A 20,654-nucleotide genomic window follows, 5' to 3' on the forward strand; every position below is an offset into this window, starting at 1 on the left:
TCAAAATAAAGCCTAGAGAGACTGAACCCTAGTTTACCCATCTGACTTTGCAGTTTAAAAAAAAACCGCGAATCTTAGTGTGCCAAAATTATTGTGTTTGTAATAACTTCGGGAAATTTTTTGAAATGTCTGATGTATATAAAGGAAAAGAGTTGATTTCTCTCACTGAATGCCCCAACACAAAGCTCCACTATATTTTAATTGGTAACCTTATTGAAGATGCAATGCAGTGGGATGATAAGGAGAGTTTTCTCAGCCATGTGAGTGGAAAGCAAAAAATCCATCTTGACAAGCTCATCAATACCATCAATAGCTGCGGGGTTTCTTTCTCAGTCTGGGAAAAAAGAAATGCAGATGGAAAAGGATCGGGTACTTGGGATTGGACAAGTTTAATGGGGGATGACAGGAAGAAACTTATGAAAGATCTTCCCAGCAAATTGGAGACTGTAATACAACAGGATACTGCAAAAACAGTACTGTAGAATTGTGGAAGGTACCCATGTTAATTCAAATTTCAATTTAAATCCAAGTTTAATCCAAACAATTGAAGCTAACAAAATATGATATAAAGTTATTTGCTGTATTTTTTATAGGAATTTGCCAATATGTACTTTGACTTCATTTCTTCCTTTGAACCAACTAACATTGATGAATACCGTCAAAAGGTAATTTGCAAATTACAAGATTTAAAATTTGTCTGCTATCCTAATGCTAAAGGAAATTTCTTTCTAGATGAAAAAATGGATTGACACCTTTGCTGAAGTGGGGCATAAAAGGATTGGATATGCCAGAGAACGTGTGACATGCTATATGCATGCAGCAGCATACCACATCCCACAAATGGTGAAGTTGCACAAAAATATAAAACAGTTCAGTGGCCAAGGTACAATTAACTGAAACATAACTACATTAAATTTTTAAGCACAAGTAATATAATGCTGATACATAAACTTGCAGGTGTGGAAAAAAACAATGATGATGCTCGGAAAATAATACAAAGAAAGAGCAGTCACACTGATGACCCCGCTGAAATCTATGTTTATTAAGTGGAATGCAAATGAGGATGAGTCTGTATCTGATTTACAGACTTGAATATGATTAAGATTTTCTATTGTGCTTTGTTCATTGATTATTTATAATACAGTATTCATTTATGAATTCTTATTAAGAGATATAAGCTTAAAGGGTATAAGTTAATTATTAGAATCATCACCAAGAGCTACTTTTATGAAAGAAAAAGTCAATTTCTCCTGAAATGCTCTTGGTGTTGGATGGTGCCCTTCAAGTACACTATATTTTTTGGGTGACCGGGAGATATAAGATCTAACTTTCATGGGGTAAAAGACTTTTATCCCCTGGCCATGGGAATCTGCAGAGTAATCCCAAAACTCTGGAAAATACTTCCTTGGGAAAGCTGACTTTTCTAACAAGTGCCATCTCTCATGAAGTGTCCATTTTCCCTCAAAAAGGGATTTATAAACGTCTCCCCTGAATGAGATGGTTACTGGAAGCCTTGATTTTGATTTAAGGTGTTTCTCAACCGCAACCCTGAATGAAGTTACTTCTGAAAAAATGATAGTTTCCTCAATTACTGGATTATTGAAAAACCTGAAAAGGAAATCAATAAAATGCGATTAGTAAATGATGCACCTTTGACCACAGAAAACTTCCCCATTTTTTAAATATATTGTATATATAGTGGTGTTTTATTTTTGTATGCTGCTGAAATATTCAATACATAATAAAAGCTTAAATAACTTGTAAGCAGCAAAAATCAATAAATCATACCGGACACAATCAAGTGAAATATTTTCTTCTGGTTCCCAGGTGGAATCGAAAGGAGAATATCCCCGCCACAAAACTAAGTATTCAGTAGTCCCCTGTTAGCGAATAAAAATAGCACATAAGCAGAATTCTATAAGCACTACAATAAGTTTATTTATGAATTATGTATGCTTATCAATTACCAGAAACAAAGAAATTCAACTCACCGTAACATTTTCTCGCTTCGTGATGAGTCGCTCCACTTCCCATAGTCTCCCCTTTCCTTTGATTCTAGTAGTTTGAGACTTGGGAAGAATATCCGCAGAAGAAACATTGTTTAAAGTTGAATAAAACCCTTTTTCTCGTCTTTCGCGACCAGCCGCCATTTTGAATTCCGGTTGAATTCCTTAGATTATGCTAATTACTTCGAGCACATGAACCAATCAGGTATACGCTCAGACAATACGAGGATTGACAGATGATTTGATATGGCCGAGTGAACTTAAATAAGCACCTCCCACTATGATTCGAGTTTTCTGGCGATGAAGTTAAGCAAATTGTAATATGTGGGTATAATTGTTTTCAATTTTTTGGAATTGAATTTTTTGAATTGAAAATTGGAATTTTTCGTTCTTTCGTTCTTTCGTTCTTTCGTTCTTTCGTTCTTTCGTTCTTTCGTTCTTTCGTTCTTTCGTTCTTTCGTTCTTTCGTTCTTTCGTTCTTTCGTTCTTTGCGCATACTATATATCCTTTGCACTTTGCACTAATATGTACAATTTTGATAGTTAACTTCTTCATGGATATATGGTATGCATTCTAATAAAAATGTTCAAAATAAGTCATTTGGTTTTTAGTTGTTTGTCATATTTGTAAGGGCGACGACTGATGTACTTACATGTGTTATTTTCTTATTCACAGCATTTCCATCTTTATGGATCAATCCGTCATTTTCAAACATACCTGTTAACGAATCCCAAGAACTGCATATCAAATGTTCTGCGGTAGGAACTCCTATGCCAAACGTCACGTGGCAAAAAGTACAGGGTGATGTCATTAATCAAAGCGTAGGGAATGTGAAAATCGATATTACAAATATTACAAGATATGACAGTGGGCAATACGAATGCTGTGCTATCAACAGCCTGAAGAAACCTCCGTCTTGTAAGAGTATCTTGGTAACCGTCCAGTGTGAGTCTAAATGCTATTTTTCTTAAAGATATACAAATATATGTTGTTATGTTTTTTTTAGCCAAAATGGTAGGGTGAGGAGGCGCTGCAAGGTTTGTAACAAATCAATATGATCACAATCAAGTTCATTGAAAAAGTGCGAGTTGAAAATAAATTATTTATTCTCTTCACAGATGAGCCACAGATTGATGTAATTCAATCAGATTTCACAGTTTCTTCATATAATGGGGCTACAATCAGGGTATACTGTTTGGCACGTGGCGTGTCTTCACCTCTGTTCTCGTGGTTTGATCCCCGTAATCGATCAATATTGACAGGATCTCATACTGTTACGGGTGTTGGTGTCTTGAAACTAGAAACCATAGACGCAGACAGCTATGGGTTGTACAGGTGTAAAGCTAAAAATATGCTTGGTTATGATGAACACATTATTAGGGTTATTAAAACAGGTTTGGAGAATAATAATATATAACTAGTTTTGAGATAATTAAAGAAAAATAGACGGATAGATGGATGGATGGATGGATGGATGGATGGATGGATGGATGGATGGATGGATGGATGGATGGATGGATGGATGAATGGATGGATGGATGGATGGATGGATGGATGGATGGATGGATGGATGAATGGATGGATGGATGGATGGATGGATGGATGGATGGATGCATGGATGTAAGGATGGATGGATGCTTGAAATGATTTACTCATAAACAATTAATGTCATCTATCCTCAGTCCATCCACCCTCTCTGATGCCAAGTAGAAATCCCCATGGAATAACGACATCATCACCGCAAACCACTACAGGTCAGAATTAACAATAAACATCTGATGAGCCACTTTCTTAACTACTTCAGTTGAATTATCACCATTTGACTTGACATCCTATAACCATTATTCAAAGGTCATGAATCAAGAACCAAGCCTGGAGAGAGGTCTTGCTCGACACTATTTATTCAAGGTTATGCAAATGTTACATATATCATTATAAATAAAGGTTACATATATTTTAATTTATTCATTTCTATATATTGACACATACTGTGTGTTACCTTTAATCAAATTTTTTTTCTGCTTTCATCAGGTCGCAAATTTGCAACAGTTCATTTTATCGTAACATCAATATCAATAGTTGTGAATATTATCATGGCGCTATTAGTGTGCTACATTTTCAAAAGGGCTGGCTTCAAAGGTAAACACTTTAATTCCAGCATACAGCGCATATCACGTATTATTAATAAGGATTCGTGAAGTATGTAAAACAATTGATGATGATTCGATAGAATAATTTCAGATTTTTATTTTAATATTTCTTTTTCTTTCTTTGTTTGATATCTGGCAACATTGTTTTATCGATGTGTCTATCTTTTTACTTATTATCATTGTTTTAAATATATTGTAGTTTTAAGGAAGAGGAACGACAGCGAAAGGTAAATTCACATGTTCAGTATACGTACTGTATGTAATAACCCACCCGTTGCATATCCTCACTCCCCATGCAAAAACAAATAATTCATAGTTCACGCCATTTTTCAGGACTATAGCCAACTGAATTTTGATAAACGTTTTTTAAGGATTATATTTTCGCTTTTTAGGGTTTCAAAACCAGAAGAATCTTTTGAGATTGTAGAGGTGAGTTTAATACTATAGGATGTCAGTAATAAGGAAATAAAAATGAAGGAAAAAAAGCCACAGGTTGATTTGGGCTACGTTTTTAATTAATTTATAATTTATTTAGGTGAGGGGGGGAGGGGGGGGGGTGGATGAAAAAAATTTAAGTTGTACTGTATATCTGAATATGGACTACTCACTAACCCTTGGCCCCTTGACTTATTGATTGCCAACTTAACCTAAGCAGTAATAGGGATAGTAATGATGAAAAGGTAAATTATACACCGTGAAAAGATGAAAAAACGTACTTGTAAGTTTCATCTTTTCACGGTGTATAATTTACTTTTTCATCATTACTGTTTCATTAGAAACACCGACGCAGCTCACACTAGTTTTTAGCTAGTTATATCTTCTTAGTAATAGGGATAGAGTAGATGTTTTGGGTTTATCTAATAAACAGACAAAAAAAAAAAAAAAAAAAAAAAAAAAAAGAAAATTTGTTTTACTATATTCTTATATAATATAGGATAGAATCGAAATGGAAACCCACGAACCAGCAGCATCGAAAACACCCCACGAATCACCAAACCTCATACCACCGAATATTGATGTTGACTTACACACACTTACACACACTTACACACACCTACACACACCTACACACATACTTACACACATTTACGCACACTTACACACACTTACACACACACTTGCACACATTTACACCCACCCTTACTTAAAATTACACATAGTTGCTCACAATTAAACACACTTATACAAACATACACACACACTTACACACATTTACACAGAGTTACACACATACTTACATACATTGTATTGGACGAGAGGAAACCAAAAGAGAACCCTGCAAAGCAGCACTTTCTGTCAGGAACTCAGCATCTTTATCAACAGATAAATAATGGAGAGTCATTGTCAAGTGAGCACGAGTATCAGTCGCTACTAAGGGACAATAATGAAATAGGGCTACCAACAAATATTCCCTGTGAGACATTATTAAAACATGCTACATCGAATGATAATCACGAGCAGCAAGGAACAGGATACCAACCACTACATCTGTATTCAAGCGTAGAAGAAAAGTAGTTGTTTTAAAGTAATGTTGAATATTGTGATAGAAGTACCTAGAAAGTTTTATTAAAAGAAAAGAAAAAGAAAAGAGAAAAAAAGATGCTTATATTAAAAATAAGATAAAAAGGAGGAATAAGTGAACAATAAAATAAGAAAGCAAAAGTGCAAAGGAAACAAAGCGAATATATCAAATGAATATTCATCTAAATATATTGTCAGGTAATTCCAATATTTTTTCCCTCATTGATAAATGTGATTTATTTTTAGACTTTCATTTAAATACCGGCCTGGTGTATACAATTTGTAGTATTATAGTATAAGTGGTAGTAATTAATAAAAGGACATTCAGTGTATGCATAATGTAGTGGGCAACATCTACAACAACAACAACAACAACAACAACAACAACAACAACAACAACAACAAAAAAAGAAGAAAAAAATTACAAAAAAAAAGGCGCGCGCCATGAGGTATGTTTCCCTTTATTGAATAACAGTAAACCAGAAGGCGTCTTCCATGGGTACGAAACCTCTCTCGAGCACAATACTTAACCACACGGGGCTTCCATCAATATCGTGAAGGTTTAGATGCTTTCGAAATCAATGGTCATGTTTGAATCCATTACTATCTCCATTGGTACATTATTTTGAGCACAAAGCTGAGTTTATTTGCAATGACCGGGTGATGCCCTGCCTCCAGTATAATGTAAAGATTTGAAGCATCAGAAGAAAATCATCTGGAATAAGAATCACGTTTACGCCCTTACGCTTCGTTGGATTGTTTTTAGTAAACGAAAGAAATAAGAAAAAGAAAAAAAGAAAAACAAATCAAGAAGGACAGTTATCCTTAATCATTCGGACTCGATATTAAATCAAGTGGTCCAATGATTACAACGAAATAACCTTGAATTTCATTTTAGCATCATTTGATTGTTGCTATAATGCGCTAGAATGGAAGAAAATACTTTTTATTGATATTTAATTTCGAGAAAGAAATTCCACATGCATAAAACAATTAATCATGAAAGTGAAATACATTACCTATTCAAATATTATATCATTATGATCCACTAATGCTTTAATCTTCTGAGACAATGGAGGCATATCTAGTCCTATGGATTTCACTGATCATCAAAGTTTTACTTGTGAGCAGAACGCAGGGTGAGAATTTGTTGTCTACTTTCTCAGAATCATCGCTTTATCCTACAGGTATATCCATTTTGCAATTACACCATATTTTTATGTTTTTAAAAAATATGTCCTGGTTGAATATTTTAGGTGCAGCTCGTTTCACAGTAGTTCCACCAAGTGTTTTGTATGTGTCTGTAGGAGAAACCGCTAAGCTCGTGTGGGATTACAGTGTAGATAACAGGATGGAAGAGTTTGATGTTTTTTTAACCAAGTTGGTTGTTCTATGCTGACAATGGCAATACGTCTCTAATCGCACATGAAAATGTATTCAACAAGTGGAAATGGAATATAAACCCCAATACATGCCCTGCTAGACTACTGAACCCTGTTCGAGTGAGTAAAGAATCAACTGCTACACTGGTTATCCATAAAGTAACTCTGGCTGATAGTGGTACGTATGGATGTGTTCTGGTGCTGGCAACAAGAAGCCCCATAACAAGTAAAGTTAAGCTCGTCGTAACATGTAAGTTCAAATTGTTTTAAATGCTACACATCTCATTATTAATAAGATTAGGAAAATGGTACATATATCGCGATTTTAACGAGTTTCAACTGTTTTTATCATCCATATATTAATTACACCAAGCTTTCGCTTATCTTTGCTTTTATTATTTGTTTATATCTATTTTTTGTGTTTAACTTTTTTCCCCAACGGAAATTTGTTTTTGAAATTTTGAAATTTATGGATTATTTTTTTTAATGATATATAAAGTGACATTTTGTAGTACTTTTTTAGCACGATCAATAATCTGGATGCATTTTTGTAATTTTTTAGCATGGACAATGCATGGCCAGGAATAGCGGACATGCGCCCACGTAAGGTCAGCAGATTTTGTTATTAAAAAAAAAAGTACCACCAACACAGCGATTTTCAGCTAAATTAAAGATAATTAACCGCGTCCTTTTCTGTACTAAAGATTCAAGAATAGAACTGCTATTTTAGAAACTTTCGATCATGAAATTAGCTGATGAGAACTTAATTTTGCGCGAAAAAATCCTCGTTTTCTTCTTTTTTTCACTTCTTTTAACCGCTATGTTTGGTACCAAAATAAAGCTTAGAAACGAGGCTTTTAGACCGGGTTAGAGATTAGCAGCCATATTTGGTTTCTATGTTATCATGGGAAAGCCGCATACCAATGTGTGGGATTAAATGTCCGCGATTTCTGGCCATGGATTGTAATTCTCGCAGTGTTTTGAATGAGTTTTGTATTTCTTATAACAGCTTTTCCTAATATCACGTTAAATCCTTCGTCTTCAAACATACGTGTAAATGAATCCGAAGGATTACTTATCACTTGTTCCGCGGTTGAAATTCCTGAACCAAACGTCACATTGCTGAGAATGATTGATGGTGGCAAGTTTCATAGGAACCAAGGCGTGGGAAATGTAAAAATTAATATATCAAATATCACAAGAAACGATTGGGGGATATATATTTGCTGTGCCAGTAACAACCCGAAGGAGAATCCAACCTGTAGAAGTACAACGATATCTGTCCAGTGTGAGTTTAGTACATTTATTATTTTGTCAACCTCTGGATTTAACTAAGTAGGCGGTTCTTTTGTTATTTGCTAGTACGAAATTGTATATCGTTGTTTGGGTTATCCTAATAGATCATGAAATTATAAAGTATACCCTATTACCTAAAACACTTTAGCGCGTGAATAACAATCTAGTGACAACAAACAAGAAAAATATATAGACAGTTAGACAGACAGACAAAAAATATAGAGACAGATAGAAAGACAGACGTCAAATACCCATTGAGCATTCAGGCGATCATCGATAAAAAGGTCATTTATCCATCTGAACGTATATCAGAAGGTATATATTGGAAGAATCAATTCGTTCTCTTCGCAGACAAACCAGAAATAGATGTAGTCCAGTCAAATGACACAGTTTCTTCATATAATAATGGTACAGTCAGGATATTCTGTTTGGCCCATGGCGTGCCCTCTCCTCTGTTCATGTGGTATGATCCCCGTAATCGATCAATACCCACAGGATACCATAATGTTACTGGTGGTAGTGTCTTGGAACTAGTAACCATTGACGCAGGCAGCTATGGGTTATACAGGTGTAAAGCAGAAAAATTACTTTGTTATGATGAACACATCATCAATGTCACCCAAACAGGTTTGAAACATTTAATCCTTTTAATGGTTCTTATGGTTCTTTTTATGCGAAATCACAATCTTCAAAAAGTTGTTTCGAAAACCAAGTACGTCAAACATTACACAAAAGTGTTTCATCGTGGAAATGCATGATGATTAAGGACGCACTCATCGTGCTAAAATTGTGGATTAGCCTTGCCCGTGAAATTATATTTTAATTCATCATTTTTATGGTTTATCATTTTATTTATGGTATTATACATTCATCAGTGTATACTAATCCAGGAGGGGTGGGACAAAGGGGGACTGAAGTCCCCCCCCCCCCCCCCCCCCCTTCAGCAGAAAAAAAAAAGATTCTTTTCTATATTGTTTTCCGCCGTGTTGAGGGAAGAAACTCAATTGCCCCCCCCCCCCCTCTACTTACTTAGCCCCCCCCCCCCCCTAAAATTTTGGCTGGATCCGCCGCCTTTGCTAACAGCTTCGAAAAACGTGAAATGGCTTCTTTTACAAATTGTGCAACTACATATTCCGTCTATAACTATGCACATGGGAGGGGAAAAATGTAATTTTGTCTTTTTTAGCTCTTCCTACTTCTCCGTTACCATCGGAAAGTACACGCCATATACAAAGCTCGATATAAATAGTTAACCGAGGTAATTTAAACAAACGTAACAAAAAACTGCCAACCTAGAAAAACGAAAAGTCAAGCAAAATCTGAAGAACAAAAAATTAAATGAAAACTTACTGGAAAAATTAATTCATAAACGGGTATTAAACGAGTATCTTTTTCTTTTTTTTTTCATTTCGTTTTTATTTTCATTTCGTTGTTAGTTTAGCTCGTTGTTGTTTTTCGTTTTATTTGGGTGTTAGTTATTTTTTGACTGTTTAATTGTTTAATTTGATTGTTTATTCCTTAAGTGATTTTGCTCTTAATATAAATAGTTAACCGAGGTAATTTAAACAAACGTAACAAAAAACTGCCAACCTAGAAAAACGAAAAGTCAAGCAAAATCTGAAGAACAAAAAATTAAATGAAAACTTACTGGAAAAATTAATTCATAAACGGGTATTAAACGAGTAACTTTTTTTTTTTTTTTTCATTTATTTTTTTTTTTTTTTTTTTCATTTCGTTGTTAGTTTAGCTCGTTGTTGTTTTTCGTTTTATTTGGGTGTTAGTTATTTTTTGACTGTTTAATTGTTTAATTTGATTGTTTATTCCTTAAGTGATTTTGCTCTTAATCAATAGCGACTTTTTAATGCATAAACAAGTAACAACTAACGAAAGTAACCGACATCTGTATGAATTCGAAATGTCGTTACTACAATATCTTTCGCTAGTTTTTAATTGTTTATATTTTTTTGCTTGTTTGTATAATATGTCAATAGTTAATTAATGGAGTCAATCAATCAATCATTCAAACAAACAAAGAAACAAACATGCATCAATAGCAAAACACAATCCCAAACATAAACAAAAACTGAGCTGTAAATTCAGTTATACCGACTTATGCATCTATTATTTTTTGCCAGTTTCTTCGTCTTAGTCGCTAGACATAAGTTCAATAAGTTCAACCAATTTAGTAGTTTCAACACCAAAGGAACAACAAGGTAAAAGCTTAATCAAAAATAATTTCCCCTCAGGTGCAAATGATAAAGAAATGGCCGTATGATATAATACACATTTTTGTATTATTATTTACAAACGGCTGTTCTTTCACGTTAATAATTTTCCTTTTATAAAGTTTATTTTTCTTTTGTTTTTATTCTGCTTATCATGTCCTTCATTTCGTATGATTTTACTGTTGTCTTTCTTTTGTTTGTTCTTTTTTTTTCTCTCTCTCTCTTCGGCTTTCTTTCTTACTTTCCTTCTTTCCTTCTATCTTTCTTTCTTTCTTTCTTTCTTTTTTAATGTGAACTTCTTCTATTTTTATCTTATTTTGTTTATATGTACTATTTTCTTATATATATTTTTTCTTTCACTTAAATTTTAAAATTTCTTATATTTTTTATATTCAATTTCTTCATCATATTTTATTTGTGTTGTAGGCAAGACTAGCGGTCCTCTTGGAGGAGACAATAAAATGGGCAAAAAGGATATTCTTTTGTTGGCAGCAGGTGAAGCAGTAATGTTTGTCTTGATAACGATAATTATTATCTTTGCTGTAGTGATCTATAAAAAGTACAGTAATAGCAAAGGTATGTTACATTTTTAAAATATTGTTATTGTTACTATTCCTTATTGATGTTGCCCTTCTGCTCCTGCTCCTGCTCCTGCTCCTGCTCCTGCTCCTGCTCCTGCTCCTGCTCCTGCTCCTGCTCCTGCTCCTGCTCCTGCTCCTGCTCCTGCTCCTGCTCCTGCTCCTGCTCCTGCTCCTGCTCCTGCTCACACCAGCATCCCCAAAGCTTTCTTGATGTCCTTCCTTCTCTATCTTTTTTTTTCCCTCTTGAATTTTGCTTCTTAATCCTTTTTCATGTTTTTTTTTCCAAAACTAAAAGCAATCCAATCTTTAATTTTAACATCCTCAGTGATTAACAATTTATCAGTCATGATTAATAATGGTAATTGAACTGAGTGGAGTGCAATTTGGTCTGAAATCAAACGCGCGATTTGTAATTGCAAGTTTGATTTCAGACCAAAATTGCACGACACGAAGTTCAATTACCACTTTATTGTATCCATTTTGAAATCTTTTTTGAAAAAGACGTTTTTTCCAGTTAAACCGATATGACTTACAATCTATAAGCAGTCGATTCAAACATGCTGTCAAGAGAACTTGTTTATACTGATCGAGCAATGATTCTCATTTTTAAAACCAACACTTTCAATCCAAAACTAAAATGAATTTATATAGGACCAAAAGGCATTACATGTATTAAGAATCGTTTACTTACATTGAATAGCAAAACAATCCTGCCCAAAAGGGTTGTAATGAACTGGCTGTTGTCTATACAGCCAATGCTCACTGCTTGTGTTTTTACGATTTCTGTTCAACATGTTAAGATCACACTTGTGCCGAGAAAACAGCAAAAATCAAAGGTTGTTTAGTCCTTCGGTTGTCCTTAAGAAGTCACGTAGCTCAGCAAAAATCTTCTTAAGAAAAACTTCTTTTAATGACTGTATTTTCGTCGATGTGTTGTTATGCTTTACAGATTGAAAGGAAACCACTTTCCACGATCAATCGCCAAGAAGTCACATTCAAAAGATGCCGATTGCATTTCCCCCCACTGCTTTTCGCTGTAATATCTTCAACTTACTTAAGCAGTTACTTTACAAAGATGCTTTTGACAATTTTAAGTGATCAGTTGGTCTTTTTAAGCCCTTTTTATGGCTTTTTCAGTCTTTTTTTACGACTTTTGACGGTAAAATCGTTCTTCAGAAATTTTTTTTTGAGCCGTGGCTCTTTTTTTTTCCGCAAGAAGCGTTGAGCCCAACACTCAGATGGATTCCTTGATATAATTGGCTAGAAAATGACATGTCTCTCTTATGATTGGTTCATATCAGTTGATGTGCAAAATCGTGCAATTTAGAGCTCAAAATCGTGCGATTTATGCTGAAATCACTGCTGCAGGGAACCAATCAGATTGCAGGATTTGCTTGTGATTTCAAAATGGATGTAATAAATGATGCAAGTCATAGGTTTGATATAACCACTTCACCAACTGCATATATAATTGTATCAGCAGATACAAAAGAACAACTAAGGGGAAATGAGTGAGTGATTTATGTTTTGATTTGTAAACTGATCTGATTATATTCGGAAGACGTATATTCTTAAGAACTAAGACCAATTCTGTTGTCCTAAGGATGTCTTCTTCGCCTCTGGAGGCTATAGAAGATGACATACCTATGTATGCAAGTGTTGATTTGTCAAAAAAGAAGAGAACAAGACAACAGGGGAACATACCAATCCATGCCCAGGTAGACAGGAGCAAGAAAGAGGTATGAAAGAGGTGCTAGATTATTATATTATCGGCATATTTTTATTGATTTGAAAAATAGATCATTGAAATGACAACAATCAAAGCTATATTAAAAAATCAAGGGTTTGATTTGTGTGCTGCACAAGTACCATTTGTATATTTAGTGATCATGCTTCGTTTTATATTTGCTCTCAATTGCACGTGAGAATCATATACATTTTAAAATCCCGACAAAATAACGATTTGTTTTGACTTTTCTATCGCACGCCACACAAGAATATCATGCATGAATGGACGATTTAGCTGGTAACACATTTTTTTTTTTTTGCTGTAAGCTAGATTTTAAACCAAATAACCAGGGACGGCTGAGACGGGAAAACTGGAGGGGGGGGGGAGGGGTGGGGGGCAGTTTAGCATTCACTTTTTGTGAGAATAACAATTTCATTTGGTTTGTTTTGTTTAGGAATAAAAAAAGTTTATCTCAAAACAGCGAGCGGAGGGAGGATTTTAGCCTACACTTTAAAAACTATTCCGCCGTCCCTGATGAATGAATTAGTTGACCAATATTTTTTTTGTTATTTCAGTGCCCAGGCCAGATCATCTATGCGGAATTAGATCTTCTGCATTTAACCGAAGTCATCCCTCCACCATTACCAGATCTAGATCGTGACGCGTATAGTGAGATTGATTGCAGCCAAAATTCGAGTCATGGTGACAATGTAGAGCCTATATATGAATCGGTTTTTCTGGAATGATAAACAATATGTCCTTACTAATACATTTAGCTAAAAAAAAAATCATTCAAATTAGAATACTCGACGTTTCGATAATTTCGTATGGTAGTAATAACGCATGAGCTGTGTTGATATAAAATACTTCAACCTAGACGCTCAAGGGCTGCATTTTATCCATAGTAATGACTCATGACGGGAGAATCAATTCGTTCATGTTCTTCAGAAAGTGAGATTAGTACATTTGCAATTAATAATTGATAAGAAAAATCCCTCGAAAATAATCCGTAGAACAAGCGAACAATGCTTCCAATTCGATTCAATATGTTAAGAAGAAGCCCTCGAATAATTTTGAAAACAAACGAACAATGATTTCCTTATTTAGATGAAGGAGACAGGGTAGTTTCCTTAGCGGATGAAGGGGACAGGGTAATTTCCTTATATAGATGAAGGGGGCAGGGTAGTTTCCTTATATAGGTGAAAGAGACAGGGTAGTTTCCTTAGCGGATGAAGGAGACAGGGTAGTTTCCTTAGCGGATGAAGGAGACAGGGTAGTTTCCTTAGCGGATGAAGGAGACAGGGTAGTTTCCTTAGCGGATGAAGGAGACAGGGTAGTTTCCTTAGCGGATGAAGGAGACAGGGTAGTTTCCTTAGCGGATGAAGGAGACAGGGTAGTTTCCTTAGCGGATGAAGGGGACAGGGTAGTTTCCTTATATAGATGAAGGGGACAGGGTAGTTTCCTTATATAGATGAAGGGGACAGGGTAGTTTCCTTATATAGATGAAGGGGACAGGGTAGTTTCCTTATATAGATGAAGGGGACAGGGTAGTTTCCTTATATAGATGAAGGGGACAGGGTAGTTTCCAAAACGGATGAAGGGACAGGGTATTTTCCTTATATGGAGATCGCGCGTCATCATCTGGCATCAAGGTTAATCAGATGAAATTGTACTTTGAGCTTACCCTCTTAATATTTAGTAAAGCAGAATACAACAGAATGTGGGCTCTCTGTGTTAATCACGTATCTACGGTCTTTTCTAAAAAGATATTGTATGCTCAGCAATAACGAAGATGGCGAGTTTTATCGAAGGAAAAGGATGTAAAAGACTATTGAATTAATGTTTATTTATCTAACATTCAATAAAATATGGATAGAAAAATCGATGTTAAGTAATTCAGTGATTTATGTGGTCTACTAACAAGCATTTTCCCCGTCTCAAACCAAATATTCTCCTACAGCCATGAATATTAACGTAAAACAAAAATGTCCAATTTTCGAAACACGAATACTTCAAAATTTTAGAAGCATTATAAAACCAATATGCAATAATAAAAATGTTTCAGTAATTACTCCATATTCGGAAGAAACGAAGTTTAAGCTGTCTGTGATCGGTTTTCAAACACGAATAACTACTTGAACAAATCGATCAAATTTCTGCTTTTCAATTGTTTCATTTCTACCTTGATTGATTTCTAAACCCTAGCCTCACCACCTGCAATTTTTTTCCTGGTTTCCTTTCTATTCCAATCAAATACTGATATGTAATTGATTCAACTTCGACATATATCTAGGGGGTTTTATGGTAAAAAACAAACCTTTCAAAAAGCAAGGTTTCTGTTTCAGTTTACCACAAAAGAGACCACCACGTGTTTCAGGTTCAGTTCCTGGGTCAAAAACGTGTCTGTTCCATTGTTGACTCTTTCTACAAGCATTAAACAAAGACATTAATTGTTTGCTATTTATTGACTAAGAATTTTGTATCAAAGTCTCGAATAACAACTTTGACTAAGATTAGGATCCGAATTTATAACACTTAAAATTTCAACAATAAATGAATATTTGTGTTGTATGTGTGTGATTAGCGAAACCGCCATACAACAACCCTGCATTTGCAGTTCTCTCGCCTCAAATAAGTTCCAATTATGTCACTTAAGCAATAGAAAACTTTTTCCGTGTTTACATAGCCTGATAGCAACGCGAGTGGAGGTTGGGAGAATTCGAGACAGTTATGCCAACCCGAGACGTAGTCGAGTGTTTGCATAACTGTCGAGAATTCTCCCAACCCCCCGAGTGTTGCTATCAGGCTATGTAAACACAGAGAAAAAGTTTTCTATTGCTTTTATAAAATAAATACTAAGGGAAAACATTAACACTTGCAAGAAAATAAATCTTTATTTGAATTTGATTCTCATATCAAAATACAAATTCTCCATACATCTCAAACTTCAATCGTTAGCCAATCAAATTTCGTGTAATAAACGCCAAGGAGGCAAATGTGAAGCGAGAAAGAATCGCTAGCTATATATTTTTAAGAGGCTGTCTCTGTAAGAACCTCATAACCATTTTGGGTGAAAAAATAGATTTCTTTCAAACTTTGTGTGTGAGTGTGCCCTTCCAAGGTTATTTCCAAAACACATTTTGTTTTGTGTCTCGGCGCTTTTTTGCAAAGTTTCAGGGGGGGGTCCCCTTGGGGGCCAAATTAGTGATTTTGACTACTTCTCATTCATGAAATTTGGGAGATGTTTAAAAATTTGTAATTCCATAACAAAACATCACAACACTAAATCTTTCCATATTATAGTAGATATATATCTTATGCAAAGATGAGTGGCCTTAAAGTTAAATATGAACTTATTTATATCTAGATATTTTAATTTTACTGACCATCGATAATCGACTTTGGCCAGTTGGCTAAAATATGGCTTAGGAAAAAAAATCAAAACTCAAAAGTTAGACTTCGTAGGACTATAATATTTGAGTACTGCAGAGATAAAAGGTACGTAGTTCTTACAGAAATTAAAATTATATTTAAGGTCAGAACAACATACTTAAGCTCAAGATTTTGATATTTTGTTTATTTTTTGTCATTCTAAAACATATCAAATGAGCACCTGATTCCAAGGATGAGCACCGAAACAATTTGCATTTTTTCCTTTCTTGTACACGAAGCCTTCAACAAGATACCTGGGGCATTCGAGGGAAAATTCTTCGTACTATCAATAGTCCATCATTGCCATTCTAATCTTTCAAATGTGACATGATTCGCTATACTTTAGATCAGATTTATGATACAAATGGAATTATTTCAATAAAGATGTTTCCAATAGTAATAAGTTGTAATGTTATTGCCTCCGAATATTTCCGCCATAAATTGCTTATGTAAGCTAATTATAGATCAACAAACTTAAGCTTCTAGCTTTGTGAAAATGTTCGTTATTGTTACTTCTACAAAATATCGAAACTGACATTTGCTTTTTGTCGAGATAACTTTTAAGTTTTTAAGTTTCAAGTGTTTAATTTTTGATATATATACAAAATTATTAGTCAACACAGTTAGATTTCACTTCAGAAGGAAAATTAAAAAAAAAATCTCTGGGTGCTTCCAAAATGACCTATTCAATAATTTTTTTTTTTGCGTTTACCTATTTTTATAACATTAATACAAAACAAGTGGATCACTTAATTAGTTTAGCCTTTTTTATATAAAATTATCTTGAATATTAATCATGCCACAAAGGTGGTTACTGGATATTTCTACTTTAGCATTAATCTATTCTGCATTATTGGTAAGACAGAATATGATGCTATGAAATCAGAACAAGCATGAAATTAAAGCCTATAAATAATTTATACACATACAATGGGATGAACCTCTAAATTCCTTTTTATATCTTTATAATATTTCAAAAAAAATTTCAGTTACTACAAAGAGGACTCAAGCTCACACTCGAGCTCTTATCACTCATTAGAAGCATTTCAGATTTAGGTCTAGGACTAGTTAAAGCTTTATTTTATTTTAGTTATTTTTGTTTGTTTTGTTTTGAAAGTAAACCGTTTTTAAAAAATGAAAGTCTCCTTTTTTAGCCTCTTGCAAACTGTAATACTTTATGCAATCAAAACTGATTAATGCATTGTGAAAGGTGACTGTAACTCTTTTTTCTATTTGTAACCGGCGGCAAGGCGCTCAAATCACTAAACATATTGCAAGTGTGTTGGCAAAAGAGTTTATTCGCAACTCAGCTTAGTACATCACAAATCAGTACAAAACGAGAACGAGATTACAGCTCTCTGTCTTCTAACGACGCGAGTTCTTTGTCTTGACTCTGTGGTTCGACGCTCTTCCAAGTTCTCTTGCTATATTGACTAAATTTACTTAAAAAAACTCTATTTATGCTTGAGTCTGCATTCCTCAGGTATTACAATAATCCACGCACAATACGCCCAAGGCGCACTTGTTCCGTAAAACGTGGCTTATGCTAACATTACTCATGTAATCCCAGGAAATTAATTAACTACTCGTTTGCAGATTTCACTTGATATAAAGGAAGAACATTCCTTAGTATCCGAAATTATAATTAAACTAATTAAAACTAGGTTAAAGTCCGATTTACTATTGTTCAAAATAACGTTCTTTTGACTCTGTCCCATATTTATTCCAAATGATATCATAATTCTGACAAATATAATAAATGAAACACAATTATATCTCACTTCTGTAGTTAACCAATGATCTATTCCAAAAGAGCTTAATATATAGTCAATATATGAGCTGTTTCAAGAAATAAAACCTGGAACTGAAAAGAAATAACATTGACTTAGAGTCACACAAAATGTATACTTCCATTTTAAAGTTTTAAATTTTTTAAGTTTTAAATTTTAAATTTGACTAGGATATAACCACACTCCCAAGAAACATCTCATCTACTGATCTTGTGTAAAAAAACAATGGAATTTTAAGATTAATACATAAGGTATACTTATGAAGCATTGTAAAGAATAAATATCTAGCTGCTACCATGAATATATATAATTGGTTTTTTGCAAGTGAACATTTTCATGAAAAACCTCAGAATTGCCCAACTGAGTTCAGGAATTTTTCTATATATATATTTTTTCTATTTTCTAAATGGTCTTCTCAACAGTATACCTTTTAAACTATATATATATACATTTGTATGAATGGTAGATGGAAAATCTATCTTCTTTGGTTCTTTACTTTTGTAAAATAAACACTGAGGACAATTCACATGTCAAGGCCTCTGCAGTCAAAATAGTGAAGGCCTTTACACATAATGACTTAACACAAAAAATTCAGAAAGACTTTTCTATTTTCAATGCTGCAAAGTGCTTATATAGAGAAATACATTACTATGTAAATAGCAGGTTTGGGATACAACTGAAAAAACCTTGAAAAGCTAGAAATTGAGAAAAAAGTCATTTTTGACATTGTTTAACATTGTTTTGGTTTTGGTATTCACCTGTATAAAGTTTCTTAAAGAAAACAAGACCTGAACCAAACTATACAACAGCTCACAGTTATACACAACCTTACTCCCACTTTACAGCTATAGCACTAAACAAAATATTTTCCCTTTTTAATCAAAGGAGTTTACCTCCACACTAGACATAATCAGTATATTATAATATTATGGGGTTGTTTTTTTCTTTTCATTTATAATATATGAACTTATTGAACTGAAATGAAAGTAATATGAATGGAGATATCCTAATATAGACTCTAATTTGCATTTAATTCCTTTTAATAGTGATGAAAATATTTAATTGTAAACCAGGAGGTGATTAAACTAGCCTTTTAACAGAAACTTCAGTCTGTGTTCAAAATCGTCTTGAAACTTATGAAACTGTTTGAATAATTTATTGTTGTTGCTGTTGCTTTTTTTTTTTTTTTTTTTGCTTTTCGTTGTGTTTTTTGTTTGGGAAATTCCCAAGCGTAGGCATATCTATGATTTTACCTCACGTTATTGAAATTTGTCGAAAATTTGCGAGTACCAGAATTTATGAGTAAGGTATTTTACATCATAATCGGGGTAAAAGCATGTTCACCTATAACTTTTATTACGAATTTCAAAATTTACAGTATCCATGACTATATTTACTTGATTATCTTGACAATCGATGAGCTTTTCAAGTTCAGAATCTTGAAATAGACTTGGAACAAGAAAACAATAATTATATTCCTTCTCTGTCTTTTTATTAAAGTAAGCTTATCGATGACAAGTTTGTTTTTGTCCGAATCAGACTGAAAACTTGACAATTTACCATCTACCGGGCATCGTGTTACTCGTCTGTATCGTTTTCTTGATAAACTACGGCATATGATCAAAGTGTTTGAGATAAAAACTGCGATTTTCAGAAGGAAAAATGCTCTACAGGAATCCTTTCCTCGTCCGCCATTTTGTCAGAGCGCCTGCGATAAAATCAGCGGTAAACCATATTGCGCACTCTCAGTTGAGATTTAAATTAGCCAATCAGCGGTTTTTTAGCCGTGTCATACTATACTGTACGGAAAGAGCTCAATATGTGAAGCTATGTCTGTGAATTATAACTATGCTTGTCAAAAAGGCTCTAAATATCGAAGACTGATATATATTTGTCGAAAGGAAATATATTTGTCCAAGTCTTCATATATACATCGAAACACATATATATATAAAATATAACCGCAAAATCAAATACGTCTAATATTCATGTCTTTTCGTTATATATATTTTTACTTGGAATTCGGTAAGTACTTCATGTATGCCTGATTACAATGTCCTGGCGGTATGCTTTCTGTTATCGTGCATGATGACGCTCTCCCACTGTATCCTAGTGTATCCACTGTATCCTAGTGTATCCACTGTATCCTAGTGTATCCACTGTATCCTAGTGTATCCACTGTATCCTAGTGTATCCAGTATATCCAGTGTATCCACTGTATCGTAGTGTATCCAGTGTATCCACTGTATCCACTGTATCCTAGCATATCCTCTGTATCCTAGTGCATCCACTGTATCCTAGTGTATCCAGTGTATCCAGTGTATCCACCCCGTACTGTATCCTAGTGTATCCAGTGTATCCTAGTGTATCCAGTGTATCCTAGTGTATCCACTGTATCCTAGCGTATCCTCTGTATCCAGTGTATCCTAGTGTATCCGGTGTTATCTAGTGTATCCAGTGTATTCTAATGCATCCTGGTGCAGTGTATCCCAATGTATCCCTTAATCCCAATGTATACTATATTCTCATAGTGCATTCATGC

At 34.2% G+C, this 20,654-nt stretch overlaps 4 protein-coding genes across 7 annotated transcripts; 3 read left to right on the top strand and 1 right to left on the bottom strand.

The window, feature by feature from the left end:
• The first annotated feature begins 421 nt into the window (after positions 1-421).
• Positions 422-5,998, top strand: LOC148913241 (uncharacterized). Its single transcript, XM_089026184.1, has 11 exons — positions 422-493; positions 594-665; positions 733-883; positions 2,682-2,951; positions 3,125-3,400; positions 3,689-3,760; positions 3,858-3,914; positions 4,038-4,145; positions 4,356-4,383; positions 4,549-4,585; positions 5,091-5,998. The coding sequence occupies exons 2-11, from the start codon at positions 606-608 to the stop codon at positions 5,328-5,330; spliced, it is 1,299 nt and encodes a 432-aa protein (XP_088882310.1). The 5' UTR covers positions 422-493; positions 594-605; the 3' UTR covers positions 5,331-5,998.
• Positions 1,053-2,290, bottom strand: LOC148913242 (uncharacterized). The gene is made up of 3 exons (XM_089025991.1): positions 1,992-2,290; positions 1,789-1,880; positions 1,053-1,608 (listed from the first exon to the last, which is right to left on the bottom strand). The coding sequence occupies exons 1-3, from the start codon at positions 2,148-2,150 to the stop codon at positions 1,194-1,196; spliced, it is 666 nt and encodes a 221-aa protein (XP_088882117.1). The 5' UTR covers positions 2,151-2,290; the 3' UTR covers positions 1,053-1,193.
• Positions 5,999-6,749: 751 nt separating the features above from the next.
• LOC148913243 (limbic system-associated membrane protein-like) lies at positions 6,750-9,131 on the top strand. The gene is made up of 5 exons (XM_089026012.1): positions 6,750-6,816; positions 6,934-6,970; positions 7,059-7,309; positions 8,069-8,347; positions 8,707-9,131. Exons 1-5 carry the CDS (start codon positions 6,750-6,752, stop codon positions 9,111-9,113), a joined length of 1,041 nt encoding a protein of 346 aa, XP_088882138.1. The 3' UTR covers positions 9,114-9,131.
• Positions 9,132-10,372: 1,241 nt separating this feature from the next.
• LOC148913244 (uncharacterized) lies at positions 10,373-14,718 on the top strand. 4 transcript variants are annotated; one of them, XM_089028247.1, is made up of 5 exons: positions 10,373-10,568; positions 11,007-11,075; positions 12,642-12,672; positions 12,765-12,900; positions 13,466-14,718. In XM_089028247.1, the coding sequence occupies exons 2-5, from the start codon at positions 11,042-11,044 to the stop codon at positions 13,634-13,636; spliced, it is 372 nt and encodes a 123-aa protein (XP_088884373.1). In that variant the 5' UTR covers positions 10,373-10,568; positions 11,007-11,041; the 3' UTR covers positions 13,637-14,718. The 4 variants fall into 4 exon arrangements, with proteins under 4 accessions (XP_088884373.1, XP_088884378.1, XP_088884363.1 ...); XM_089028252.1 differs by having other exon boundaries at positions 12,645-12,672; XM_089028237.1 differs by having other exon boundaries at positions 10,379-10,568; positions 11,007-11,156.
• The last annotated feature ends 5,936 nt before the right edge of the window (positions 14,719-20,654 follow it).

Source organism: Actinia tenebrosa, unplaced genomic scaffold, assembly GCF_029948245.1.
Source record: "Actinia tenebrosa isolate PJP-AT-01 unplaced genomic scaffold, QUT_ActTen_1.0 PGA_scaffold0__85_contigs__length_37466705, whole genome shotgun sequence".
Classification (NCBI taxonomy): domain Eukaryota; kingdom Metazoa; phylum Cnidaria; class Anthozoa; order Actiniaria; family Actiniidae; genus Actinia; species Actinia tenebrosa.